This window comes from Sturnira hondurensis, unplaced genomic scaffold (genome assembly GCF_014824575.4).
Source record: "Sturnira hondurensis isolate 20B ecotype Veracruz unplaced genomic scaffold, ASM1482457v3 Scaffold0004091, whole genome shotgun sequence".
In the NCBI taxonomy this organism is placed as follows: Eukaryota; Metazoa; Chordata; class Mammalia; order Chiroptera; family Phyllostomidae; genus Sturnira; species Sturnira hondurensis.
This window is the reverse complement of record NW_028076722.1, coordinates 180,312-195,395: the sequence shown is the minus strand read 5'-3', so window position 1 is coordinate 195,395 and position 15,084 is coordinate 180,312. Positions and strand designations below refer to the sequence as shown.

The 15,084-nt window shown below is 35.2% G+C and overlaps 1 protein-coding gene across 1 annotated transcript in view; it reads left to right on the top strand.

Annotated features, from left to right (window-relative positions):
• The window catches only part of TMEM47 (transmembrane protein 47), a 29,941-nt gene extending 16,645 nt beyond the window's left edge, over positions 1-13,296 (top strand). Inside the window, exons 2-3 of the mRNA XM_037043457.1 lie at positions 252-392; positions 9,946-13,296. Coding sequence (XP_036899352.1) covers positions 252-392; positions 9,946-10,124 — 320 coding nt within the window. The 3' untranslated portion in view covers positions 10,125-13,296. The remainder of the gene's footprint in view (positions 1-251; positions 393-9,945) is intronic.
• Positions 13,297-15,084: the final 1,788 nt, after the last annotated feature.

Genomic DNA, 15,084 nt, shown 5'->3' with positions numbered 1-15,084 from the left:
AAGAATGTCTTTGGAAGGAAAGCATAGCACACCCCTGGTTTAAAAACTGATGAGTTTAATATAGGAAATTTATGAATGAGGACATTGATAGTAATTTTTGTTGCAAAACATCTCAAACCCCACTGGATGCTTAGCATGCAGTAAATTCACATCATATTTAGCAGCAGCGAGGTGCAGGCTCCTGAGCCTAGTTCTCTCGATTCCTTGAGGACTTGCTGCTTAAAAGCAACATTTTTCTTTTTTCTTTCTAGATTGGCAGATTGCTACTCTGGCTTTACTCTTGGGCGGTGCTGCCATCATTCTCATTGCATTCCTGGTGGGTTTGATTTCAATCTGCGTGGGATCACGAAGGCGCTTCTACAGACCTGTTGCTGTCATGCTTTTTGCAGCAGGTAAATATATTCATTACTTCCAAACTGGCATTAACGTTGCATGAACAGTTCTATCCTCGTGCAGAAGCAGTATGTAGTTGCTGCATTACATACAAATTGAGAGGCATTTATTGTATGTGAAGGTAAATTAGCTAAAGGTTTATGATGGTATCAGTTTTTAGTGTGTTAAGCATTTTGCAGAGCACAATGGTAATTTCTAACTTCTTAAAGGTGAATAAATAATAGTTCTTGACAGGAATGTTGCCTTAGGAATTACAACAGATGTATTTACCAAGTGTTTTCTCACATCCAGTATCCCCTCACTCCTTTGAGTGACCCTTAGGTGATCTTAAGGTAATGTTACTATTTCTGGCATGAAACTGAAAGAAAATTCCAGTATATGTACCCTTAAAGGTATAACTCTACTTGGACATAAACATGGTTCTAGTGAAAAATTAGAATGTATAACTTGATCCATCAGACAGTTGGATTGTATGAGGTCAGTGGCATACTCATTAATTTAACAACCATCATTTTATGAAGCACTCTGTGATTAAAAATATCAACCAAGGTAAAAGGGACATTCAACTAAAAGTCATAGAGCTATTGTTAAAAGGGCCTAATAAGACTAAATGCCCAGTGCATTATTTTGTGTGTTTTCAATTTCCATTTATAAGGGTGACCTTGAATGCATTTTCCTTTTTGACTCAAACCAAAATATTCTTGAAGCGCCTTCAATGTATCCTGTCAGTCATATCTTATTTGAAGACTGTAAAAGAAGCCCCTGTGACTGTCAATAATGAAGACACTGACAGAACCTTCTAGGCTATTAGGTGGATTTTTTTTAAAGCTGTTTAAAGACAGGAATAGATGAGATGTCTGAGGATTTGAAGGGTAGTTTAAGCTAAAAATGTAAAGTCAGAAGTGTTCTGCTGCCCCCTGCTGTTTGTGTTTATCTTCTTATACCCATCCAGGAAGACTGATTAGAATGTTAAGTATTGTAAAAATGAAGGTCCATAGGGCTGAAGGAATGTGGAAGTATGACTAATTCAGATCTCTTCAGTGACTTGCTCAAGGTCACATATTAGTTATAGTGGTGGATCTAGTGGTTTATCACTACTAACTCCCTCACTCATTCATTCAGTTGTTTGTTAGGTGCCTATTCCGGACCCAGTAAAACACCATTACAAAAAAAAATATTTTAAAGTCTTAGGTGGTGACCATAGTATTAATATTTTGTTAATCTCCTATGTAATAATAGAAGGTCTCTATTGTGAAACATAGTACAACATGAAGATTCTTCTGAAGATTCCATCACTATTCTCTAGTTTATTTCTTGCTTTATGGATTTACCATGGCTCTTTTTGTTTCCTCAATTGAACAATTTAAATATTTTAATTGTACTAGAAGTTTATCTTTGCAGCTAGGATTTATTAACATAGTGATTAATCTGTTGTAATAGAATGCCTTGATAAATTGTTCAGAAGGGATATGCCATTCTTTAAAACTGGAATTAAGTTTCAAATAATTTTTAGAATACTCAGGTGTTTCTAATTTTAGGACAACATAGAGATATTAGAAGCATTCTCATAAAAATAATCTTAATATTATTGTGCTACCAGTTAATTATCCCATTTAGTCTTTAATTTACCACATAATGGCACATGCAGACTCTATAAAGAACGTTATTGTATACAGCATCTATTTCAAACATGCTTACAAAAGTAACTGGACATTTTCAATTTTGTGATGTTGTTTTTCTCTCAAAAAAGTTCTGTACATTTTCCCAAGTATAGCAAAATTTATGAAAATGTAAAAATAACTACTGGTTGTGATAGAAAAAATACTTTAAATGAAAATAAGTCAAAGGTATTGGATTTGTTCAAAACAGACTTTGATTGAGCCCTAGCTATCACAAACATTAGCAAATTATAAAATAATGAAAGGAATTCCTACAGCAATATTCATGCAGTGTTCTTCTATCCACTGAGACCTAAAATGAGCATTGTACTGCCACATTTAAAAAATGGCCATGTGCTAGATTTACTTTGGCTTATTCTCTTTTGACACTGCATGTATGGAAGCTTTTCTTTTTAAACAACCATTAGTTTAGTGTTCACTTTGCATATAAGCAAAGTAAAACTTGCTGGTTATTTGAAACATGTCATGAAAAGGTTTCTCTCTTCCATTTACAAAAGCCATTAAGAAGTTACCCGCAGCTGATTTCTGGAAAAGATATTCATTACACATAACAACCCATTATTGATTTGGGCCTAAGATTCACAAAGTTGGAAAATCTGCCTACTTGAAATAATGATAGCTTAAAATCATGGCCATTTATGTTACTTGCTTCGTAGTAAACATACTTATTCTAGTGGTTGACTTGTCTCACTTGTAATTCAGTTTACTGATTCTTCGTAAATATGTATTTGGGCCTATTTCCCCTTTGTATTCATTGTGATCTGCTTTAAAATGGTCCATATTTCTCCTCTTTTCTCAAAATGTTTTCTTCTGCAAATAATACCAAGCCTTATCATGGTGTTAACACACATAGAGTGCTGTCTTTCTCAACAAAGAAATACTGTTTTTCTTCTGCTGGGACATGCAGCACATAAAATCAAAACACATATAGCACTGCCACTTGGAAAGATCTCTGCATAAGACTGCATATTTACTTCATTAATTCAGTAGCATGTGCTGTGCCCAGTACTGAGTCACTCAAGAAATGGTTGAATGAATGATGGAAAGATGACTACGTTACATGGCTTATCATCTGATAGGGTAAAAAAAAAGCCATGTAAATAGCTAGCTAACTGTAATTCTCTTTTTGTTAACCGATTTCTCTCTTCGCAATTTATGAAGCAGCAAGTTTCATGGGACCACATAGCTAAGACCAACAAAGCTCAAAAAAGAATAGTTACAAAGCTCATTTTTTCAGTTTTGCTTGTTTTCATTCATTAACATATATATGTTGGGTACCTACAGTATGTAACTATACTTGGTGTTAGATAACATACTCTAAGGGTTTTTACTAAAAGCTGGTGATTAAGTATTATAAAGCCAGCCAAAGAGGTTTTAGAGGTTTTTTTTTTAATCTCTTTTTCAGGTGAGGGCTCCATAGTTCAGGGGTTAGAGCACTAGTCTTGTAAATCTTCTTTTTCTTCGAAGTCTTTAATTTAGGATGGGCTTGTTACCTGCCTGAATAGTTGCTGGGAGAGCTAAGAGCCCATCCAAAATATTGTCCCATGTTCCACATGTCTCTCAGTCAGTAGTCCTAGAAGTCTAGACTTCAGAATGAGATGTTATCTATAATGTTGATAATAAGTAACTCAGCACCTACCATAGGTCACACTGCTAATGCTTAGCATACCCAATCTTTGATAATAACAATCTTAAGATTAGGTATTTCTTTTCCCCTATTATCAGTGAAGAAATAGGTTCAGAAAGGTTAAGTACTTCCCCCAGGGTTATCTGACTGGTAAGAGACGCAGAGTCAGGGTTTCAATTCAGGGTACCTATCTTCCTTAACCCAAGTGAGGATTCACGAGTCATCTTTACTTGGGTACATATAACATTTAGAGAAAGGTGCAGAATCATCCTTGAATTTTGAATTCAGCTGCCGGTTGTGTGCTGCAGTTGGAACCCATCCTGTAACTCCAGTTACTCCATCTCTTCTTAGGAGCAACACCTGAAGGAAGTCAGCAGCTTGAGATGTCATAAAGACCACAAACTGATCAGTGCAGCATGATCAAACCGTAGCACATGGTAAACGCTGTGCACATTTCCAGTAGAGTTGACCACACGATATTTCTTATCATGTGACTAATAGTGATAGATAATATATGATAAGATTCTGATAACTGGCATCCCCTTCTCATGTAAGACTCCTTGAAATTAGAGGGGTTATGTCTTCCTGAGTCTTTTACTGTCTGGCTTTGCAGATCTTTTTATGTCCGGCTGGGAGTTAGGAGTATGTTTTTTCTTTTCTTTTTCTAAGGCCTTTAATAGAAATGCCAGAAAATTCCCAGTCTTTCTTTCATAACTTGGATTTTAAGTAACAGAATTCCCACTGATTGTATCATTAATGATGTTTCTTTTCTTATAGCTGCAAATAGCCACCTGTGAATGACTTCATGTGAAATGATAATTTTTTTCAGCGTCCTGCAACCCCTTTGAGTCTGTCAGCTATCTCTGCTTAGACACTTGTGTTTTGTAGCCTCCTCAGCACCCTGTAACAAAGTGAGATGGTTAGAGGTATTATGAGTCTAGATTTTGGTAGGAAAATTAATGTCCAGCTTAAATTTCAAACTAAAGAGATGTTCTTTCATTCACAGAACCTTACCAATTTTAAACTACCCTTTGGCCAGAACAATTAACAGTATCACTGCCAATAATTAATTTCACATGTATGATGACTTTTAGCAGTTATAGAATAAATTTTATAAAGAAAAAGAAGGTGATAACTTCATATTAACCCTTCATGGGCAAATGTTTTTATCCTCCAAATTATCATTTTCTTTATGTACACGGTATATTTAGGGATCAGCTACTAAGTCCTATCAATTCTCTCTTTAAATTATCTTGTAAATCTGTAGCCTCTCATAAACCACCATCACTGCCTCAGTTGAAGACATAACTGTTCATGAATTGAATAATCTCCGTCCCCAAATTTTTACTTCCCCTACTTTGTTTTCTTTTTCTGTGATAACATCTGACTTAAAATGCTATGTGACTTCTTTCTTTCCCTCTCCTAGAATCCAGTCATTTCTTTACATTCCCAGTTCTTCCTTTCACACTGATGCCATCTTAGTCATTCATCACTGCACACAGGTATCCATTCATTGCCTAACCTCCTAGGGGCCTGTCCATCTCCAGTCCCTTCCACGTATAGTGTGTCATACATGCAAACAGGTGAAGGGTAGTTCTAAAATACAAATCTGCTCTTGTCCCTTGTCCCCTTGGTTTTCCCAGAGGTGGAACCTGAGACAAGGATTCAAGTGCAAGTACTTTATCTGGAAGGTAAAAGAAATAATGAAAGTGAGAAAGGGAAGGGAAGGCAGCCAATAAAGAGTACATTATCAAACCAGTTGTCACTGTAAGCAGCTGGAGCTTAATCTTCCTGGGGAAAAAAGTCTGAAAACCACTGTAGAACACACACTTCAGGGTTATCTCACTGGAAGGACTTAGGGGCGTAGGGGTGAGATTAATAAACCAAGTTCTGAGAATCACTGGGGGGGGGGCTATTGATGATGAGTAGCCAGGCCTGCCCAATCAATGGTCAGGCAACGAAGTGCAGGTACTGACAAGTACAAGTCAGGTTGATATACGCTGGAGTGACGATGATGATGGGACTATATGGACAGAGCACCAACAGCATCTTCAACTAAACTAACTTGTGAGGTGCCTTCCTATAGAAACCAGTTTATTATTTTCATGACACATTAAGCCTGTTGTAGCTTGAGCCAAACATCTCCATACAAATGTACCATTCATTCCACCAATGTGAATTTTCCATAGGCACACCTTCTTATGCCTCTCAGCTGCATACAAACTGCTGCTTCTTCTTAAAAGTCATCTCTCTCTTCTGATCAAGTCCTGTCTGTCCTTCAAGAACCAGTTCAACTGATGCTTCATCCCTAAAGCCTTTCCTCCTGTCCCCAGGCACAAGTGGTGATTAGAATATTGTTAAAAGTCAGTAAACATGTGACGAGTGGCTTATAAGTGAACATACGTACAGTGAGAAATATCAAAGGGCAAGACCCATGGCCAATCTGACTTACTCTCTTTCCCTTAAACACAGTGGGCATCCAATAAATGTTTGTTGAAACATTGAAATATGTCCTTTAAGAAAATATTGAACATTCCAATATGGAATATTTTGGGTATTTCAGTATTGAAAACATAGCAGAACATCCCCATAAAGAAAACTAGCCATAGCAAAGGAATTATCACCTGTAATTTCTGCTCCTGCTCCTATCGGCACAATTTCACAGTCAGTAGTTTTGCTGCCTCTTTTTAAAAAAGTGAGATGGGGGATTAAAATGAACCTCAAATTCCCTTCACATTCTAAAATATTATAAAACTTCACATTTGTGGTTTCTGAATTACAGTATAGAGATCACCACAGCCAGAGCCTATTGATGGTAAAGTAAGACAGGATGGTAGTATGGTGGTATTTTATTGAGTTCTCAGCCCTTTAGGTTTGTTTCCTTTGCAGAATCTCCAAAAGACAGGGAGGCATTTTTGCTTCCATATATGTATTTTATTAGGTGGAGAAATTTATTTGCAAGTGCAGGATTATATATATATATATCTGTTCTCAATTTTGCTATTGCATGCATTTCTCTCAGTGATTCCAAAGAGAGTAAAATAATTCACAGGCATAAAGCATTTTAGGATAATTTTCATCTGGCTACAACACAATAAAGTTTTATCTCTAAGAAAGCTGCTCTGGAGAGTATGCCCGTGGGGCCTAATGGAGTTATATTTCTACTTTTCCACTAGAGGAACATTAAGTTTTTATATTATACCATGGAGGCCAAATAGTTGCTAAATAAAACACACTGAAATGAATATTAAAAGCAGTCTAGCTAAACACCTCACTCCAGGGACTGGTAGGTTCACCAAAGAATCCGTATAATCCTTTTAGAATATATCTCAGATTGGTTACTACTTCTCTACTCAAACTCCTCTAGCAGCTGCCTGTCACACTTAGAATAAAATCCAGACCCCTGACCGTAATTCACAGGTCCATGCCTGGCTGTCTTTTTCATCATCTCATGCCACTCACTCCCTTCCTTGTTTTTTGTACTGCAACCACAGCATCCTTACTGAGGTTTCACTTCACCCAGTGTGCTCCTACGGCAGGAGCTTCGCACTGCCTCTTCCCCCCCCATATTGGTCACTCCCCACTCTATTCACCTATACCCCCCACTTCATTCAGGTCTGAGCTCTAATGTCTCCTCCTCGGGAAGATCTTTTCAACTCTCTATCCAAGAGTATAGCATCCTGTCTTGTTTACTTATTTTCTTGTAGTTGTATGTCCCTGTGCAATACCTGCCATATTCTGCATTTAGTTACAACGGACTGCCTACCCATGGTGGTAGCACTTATGTTACCAATGTCTTAAACTATATCACTTTAGAAACATTCAGATATTTATTGATTGAATGAACTTGTTGAATGAGTAGATGAATTGTTATTCTTAATTCGCATTCATATTTCAGTCCTATCCTGCCAGGATCGGTCACAATTTGGCTACTGACCAGAGTACAGAAACCTTAAGGAGAAATACGGGTTTTTTTTCAAATTTACCTAATAACTTTGGAATTTTTTTCTCCTATAATTCACAGTTGATAGTAGTTAACTTCTTGTGAGTATTAAGACATTGAAAAACGTGAAGACACCCTTTCACATAGACATAAGCCAGCTGAATTTTGTAAATTTATACACATTTAGTAGTTACTGGCTGAAAATATTATGGGTTATATAATATTCTATCAGTTGTCCTAACAGTGACTTAACCCTTTTTTTCTGAGATTTTTAAGTTACTAGCAAGGTGTGATTTCTATTTCAGATGCTGAGTCTCCGTTTATGGACCTGTCCATAAAAAAAGAGACTTATCCATTCCATTTATCCATTCACTTTCAATAGTTAATGTGGAACTACTGACCTGCGTGACAGAAATGTCTAGAGTTCTTATATCAGGTTCCAGAAAGGTCACCGACTCATAGTTAGAGCTTTATAGAAAGTAATTATTTTGAGGAATCATGCCCTCATCAATTTTCTGTACTTCATCAGTTTTATATCAGAGATAGATGACTATTATACAGACTTTCTAGGAACATATAATCATATTGATAATAATGATCTTTTATGGGTAGTGAGAACAGATGAGAGTAAGCTTTAAAGCACAAAATTCCAGTTTACTTAAGCATACTATTCACCTTATTGCTCATTTTAAAAATGTAATAAACTGTATTTTTTGTATTTTATCAAACTTTATTCTTCTACTTCTTAATTGTTTACATTTTCATTGTTGTGCTTTTGGAATTTAACAGTACTTTTAGGATGAGTTAAATAATAATCACTTGAACCATAAATGTATTTTCTATATCAGGGGTTGGCCAACTTTTTAAAAGTAGGGGCCAGATAGTAACTATTTAAGGCTTTGTGGGACACATGGATTCTACTGCAATTCCTCGAGTACATGAATGAGTACGCCCAGCTGTGTTTCAAGAAAACTTTTTTCAAAAACAAACAGCAGACCAGATTTGGTAGTTTGCCAATTCCTGTCACATAGGACTGTGTCCCAGATATATCAGGGAGGAGATTATCTGTTTCATATAGTAGAGAATGAGGCAGATATATCTCATAAATTCTATTACAGTTAGTAAATTGATTTATAAAATGGAAATGATATAATAGTTGACTCAAAAGGAAGTTATGATTTTGGATGGAAGACATCATCTCTTATGTAATCCCATGCCTCGTATAAAAATATCCACAGAACAATACCACTTTATTTAGATATTTTAAAGCCCTCCTTCCTGATTAATAAGCTCATTTTATTTTATTATCTATGACTCATCACATTTCCTCTTTAGCTCTAACTGAGAATGAACTAAGAATTGAGGGCCAAATTTTGTGCTCTATAGTAGTAGCCATTATTAGCTTAGGTTTTCCGGTGCCATTATATCCCCTGCCTTCAACTTAATTCTTTTTAGAAAATGACTAAGGATTAAATATCTAAATGTTACCTGTTGTATTAATAGAAAGGGTATAACTGAGTGTGGCTTCTTGACAAAGATGAACCCCCTTTTAAAGATGAGGAGCATGGACTGAATAAGAGGAAAAGAATGAAAATAGTTTCATCAAAATAGGACTCACTGCAATATCAGGCTGAGGTAGATGATATTGAGAAGCAACAATAACAAAAGCACATCTTGAATCACAAGTTGACCAGTTTCATAAGTACAAATGAATTTGAACTCCCCAGTTCCTCGAGCATAAATAAATAATAAGAGTTTTAGCCCATACTTAGAGCCACTATCCTTGGGGACCTATTTATAGGTTTTATGTAAGTGAACACTTAACTAGCATCCCACTTGCTGTAATGCTAATAATTATATACAGGAGTGCTCAAAAGTAGGTTCACAGTTGTGAGTACACGAAACACAAGACTTTATTCTTATATTATTTATTCATTATTGTATTATTTATTTGTACAGCTGTAAACCTACTTTTGCCCACCCCTGTAAGTGTATGTGATGGGAGAATTACTACTTTGTGTGCCCATATAAATTACTATATTGCAGTAATTATTTTGTCAAAAACTATTATGGCAATTTACTAATTATTAATAGAGTAATTCTTAGTATAGTGTGAAAATAGTGTTAAACAAAGAAACATTATTACTATTTTAAAGTATATGCCCTCTAGAATAATCAGTGCTTCAGATGTTTTACCTTTTATGTTTATTTGGTTAAAAACAATTCTCATACCTATGTGTGTTTATATGTTATATTATTTCCTATAAGTGCATTTCTCTAATTCTGATTTGCTTTTCTTTCAGTTGTTTTACAGGTTTGCAGCCTGGTGCTTTACCCCATCAAGTTCATTGAAACTGTGAGCTTGAAAATTTACCATGAGTTCAATTGGGGTTATGGCCTGGCATGGGGTGCAACTATATTCTCATTTGGGGGTGCCATCCTCTATTGCCTGAACCCTAAGAACTACGAAGACTACTACTAGAACCAATAGTCTCAAAGTTGGGAAAGAATATCCAACAAGGATTGCATCTGCATCTTTTCTAACTCACTATTTTCTAAAACACTTGTGGAGTGTGAAGCAGTTTGCTAAGTTGATTTAATATCTTTTGCCTTTTGGCTGTCAATATCATAACCAGCTTTTACATCCATTTTAGGGACCTGCACAAATTAAGAGAGCTGATTAGACATAGGCAAATGCTGCAAACTTCCAGTATGTTCATGTCATTTTTCTTGACAAGCGAAGGGTATATATGGCAGCAACCATTGTGAGAAACTAGTTGGAAAGAGAAATGCCTGAATCTCCTATTGCCTGCAGGGGAGCAGCTGGCATAAGCAATATTTAGAAGCCCCTTTGTGCTGACAAGGATTCTACTGTTAGAGTCCTTATCACCTGCTTTTCCCACCCAGTGACTACGTTGCCATTGGTTTTTTGCTTGAGTGAGCTCTTGAATAGTGAACTACCCATCAGCATCTAATGGGAGTTCTGAATGTAAGTGGTTAATGGTACATATTCCATCTTCAAGAGTACTCATTTTAATGGGAGGTTATGCTTTGGCAATCAGCATTTCCCTGGGAAGGGAGTCAAGACTTGGAGACAATGTGCTTTTCATTATGTGGTTAGAAATTGTACCTCAGCCATATCTAGAATGAGGAAAATTGGGAGTCTCTGCTTTCCCTGGGGCAACTAGAAAGAAAAATGCATGAGTTGCTTTTGTCCTAAGTACCCGTTAAATCACTCACCAAACATTACAGCAAATAATTGTGCATATGTAACAAGCTTAAATACTTTTATAGATGGGCCATAAATGGTAATAAGTTGTTCCCTAGTCCTACACTTGCATTTGCCTATTACACATAAGGTTAATATTTGCTCTAGTGGTGTGATTTGAACACTAACCTTGTACACGTTGTTAAGAGGCTTAGATCGGTATGCACACTTATTTACCGTACAAAAGTACACATTAAAGCTTTTGCTCTATGTTCTCTACTGTTTCCCTGGAAAGTTTCAATAGAATTGTATAAGAAGAAAAATTGAAGTGGTATTAATCTGAAAGTTAATGATTCTTCTGTAAGCACCGTAGTTCAAAAGAGAGTAGCAATTAGGATGATTATTTTGTTAAAAATAGAAGGCTGCTTTTTTCAAGTATTTTCAATGTCTTTATTAAAAAATACAGGAGTAGTAATAGAGTATATAAATGTCTAAATGTCTCAGTAGAGGAGTGGAATTCATCTGGTTATCACCTGGTCCTCTGATGTTAAATAATGGGCTAACTGTTTTGTGCACACAATTATGATGGGTTTGTGTTAAGAGAATCATTTGTTGACTGTTCAGAGGGAAGGAAATACCAATAATAGGGGATAAGTGTGCAACTAATCTCACACTGCAAACTTGTCCATCCTGTTTAATATACAAATTTGGATAGTTTAATTATAAACATATTTTTATATCAAATATACAGTTCTAATATAAAAGTTATAAATAATTATTTTTGTTAACAAAGACACTAAAACAGTATGTCCTGGTTTTGGCCCTCTTGGAGAAAGAAGCATTGGAAAAATCATTTAAAACGTACCTATGTTCTCTTCTATTGCAAAATTTGTTAAGAGCAGTACCACATCAATAGTATTTAATAATTTACTTTACCTCCCGAAGCAGAGGTCCGCTTTCAGCTTGTCTTAAAACTGTTGCCAAAACAACAGAAAAAATACCATATTTTATTATTCAAATGCTTAAAAAATCTCGTATCTTTTGACTTTTCTATAGAATCACAAAGTAAATATGAAGTACCAGGCTTATTCTTATTTTAGCAATGACAGGAAAAAAGTGATTAAATACATTCTAGAGAGAAACCTTTATAAAAATGTATGTTTCTATGTAGAATCCTACGAAACTATGAGTGAAAATTTTCCAGAAAGATGTTAGTATTATAGAATCTTTTGAAGCAATTTTCTTGAGAAATATACATAGTAAAATCTGGGCCAGACTGTCTCACAGTTAATTACATATTGTCAGAGCAGCATGAGAAATACGATATTTGTTGGAAAGGGATTTTTGGCTACTAAGCCCTCTCTATTGTGAGAGAACCTCTTTATTCCTGAATAATGAAAGAACAGTACTTTGGTGCTGACATCAATGAGGCACTTTTCTTAGTCCTGGTAGAGGATGCAGTGTGCTCTTGGAATATCACATCTCAAGTCTTCTTTCTCAAGTTTCCATTCTCTGTCAATATGACAAGACTATGTTATCAGCTAAGGCACACAATTTGCAGTTTACTAAAAAGTTGATATCTTATATAACCTTTCCCCTTCCCAGTGAAAAGCCCTGTGCTATATTTCTAATTTCTACCATCACTAATGTTTGGAAGTGTTTCATCATTACTAACAAGCTCAGTACAACATGAGTTGTCATTGCTCATCTAAAATACTGTTTTGTCTTTCAGAGTAAACACAAGTGAATTTTCACCTGCATTAACACTATGTCTTTGCAGCTTTAGGTTTGTTTGATGTTGTCTTACAAGCAAAATTGTTAACTATAAACCCACTGTTTATCTTAGAGAGAGAGATACACGTATAGCAAAAAAGTACTCAGCAGGGCTAGTTATTTGGATTTCTTGCACAACTATTTAGCTTTTTGTAAGTTCAACATGTAAATTTTAAAGACAAATATAGAGAGACCTATGTGTTTGAAATATAAATGATATATATGGATTAGCATGTACCTGTATATTAAACATGCAAATGAACTGACTGGTAAGTGACGTCTAATTGTATGGCTAGCAATGTAATTTATTCAGACTGTATTTTTGTACAGAGCAGCGCACACTAACCTATGCCTCTGTGTCCTCTTTAATGCCTAAAACTGTGCCTAGAAATTTCATCTGTCTTAAAAATAAAACATACTTCATGCTGTTTATGCGATTAGTTTCTCTATGCTGTTCTATATTTATTATTTTAAAATATATGACATGTTTACGACTTAAATATCAATTCATGGTATACAGGTTATTTTTTCTAACAGTCCTCTGGGGGAACCCTGTTTATCACTCCAGTGATTTTGAGTTTGCAGTTTCAGGATCAGTTCTTCATTTCATGATTTTTGTAGCTGACACGAAGTTATCTATGTGGAAAAAATAAAAATAAAAGTGGTTTCACTGATGTGGTTTGACTCTGTATCTTCTCTACTGTGTGGATCCTCTAACAGTTTCCCAAATTGCATGTGTTCAGTTCATTTTGTCCTTTATGTATCATTTTGAAAACACAGCTTAATACGACATGCTCATTTTGTGTCCAACTCCTTTAAAAACTACATTTTATTTCCAATTCTCAAGATTCTCTCTTCTGCACCTGAGTCATCTGAACAATAAAAGAAGGGAAATGCCTTTTTAAACTTTCTATTTTAAGGGGAAGAAGATAGTGTGTGCTATCGTTTTTCCTACTCTCTCATCACACAATAAGAAACAGCAGTAGTAAAAGCATTTTTGTTTAGTTTTCAGTGTTTGCAAGGTACGTTAAAGCAGGCATTCCTGCATCATGTGTATGTTTTAGAGAGGCACTCTAAATTTGCAGTACACACATGGGTGTGTATTCGTATATATGTGAATAAATTCATAAGTTTAAAGTCAGAATTTCCCACCACTTTTTGTGCATATAAAATTGTGAGCATACTTGGAAAGAAACAAATTAGACAATGAAATTCACTTGTCTGATTGTCAGAAAATTTTCTTAAGGTTATAATAAGACCACATATGATTGAGCAATTTTCCTGTCGGTAAATCAGTTTGAACATAAAATATATTTTTGTCACAAAAATATCTATCCATTCATACCTCATAAACCCTCAAAATTTAATAGGTTCACAGTATATTTTTCTGCTAAAAATAGTGTAAGTTATCTGCAAGTTATGGTATTTTTAACATCAAACTTTCAAAAATATACTTAAAAGTTATAAATTCTCAAATTCTTGCAAATTTTTTATCATAATTTTGTTTCAATGACCTTATTCTAATTTGATGGAGTACCATGTCATTCACTTGATGTGTTATATTTTCAGCATAAAATAATTTCATTTTTATACAGAATTCTCATGAGCAGGACACCTTTACAAACATGTCCTGCCTGGTAATTATCCATGACCCAGTTTCCCTGAATTTGGAAGATATGGAGACATAACTTCACTAGGATTTGACAGAGGAAAATACTCTGCCCTTGGAGATTTCATTGTGAATATGGAATGGGAAAGCATTTTCAATTTGCTTTGTCATAATGGCAATGTAGCTCGTTAGCAGTTTGTGTTATTAAGTTAGGTCCATATTATGTCAACGTAGTGTTCCATTGTGATGGTTTCTATGTAACTTTGGTTAGAAAATGACTTGATAGTGAAATTATTTTGTATTCTGTAGCATAATCCACTGAATACCTGGATTTATAATTTATCAGATTTTCATGTTGTGACCTGTTAATAGCTTGTCAGAAGTGTGAACTAAAAAAGAGCAAATAAAGATTAGAATTAAGTACTTAGTATTTTCTCAGGAAGCACTGATTTATTTGAATAATTTAACTTCTATTCAAGTATTAGAACATGGTCTCATAGCTACTAATGTCAGGGTTAAAATGAGATTAACAAGATTCCATGTAATAAAATGCCAACAATTTTTTCCTATATGAGGCAGGTTTTCAGACTGCGAAGTCCTCACATTTATTTTTAACAACCATTAAATGTTGCTGTGAGCAGAGAGTTCATATATCTATACATGGACAATTTTCGAAGAGTCACCAGCTAGGTGACTCACATTTATATTCCAGCAGTAAGTCTAATGGTCCCAAAGTATAACTAAGAGAACAGGAGCTGAACTGTTCACGTGGAAAGGATAATGTGTGGTGTTTCTAAGCCAAGATTAACAGCACACAAAGAATGGTGTTCTTTGTAAAACTAAAGCTGTGTT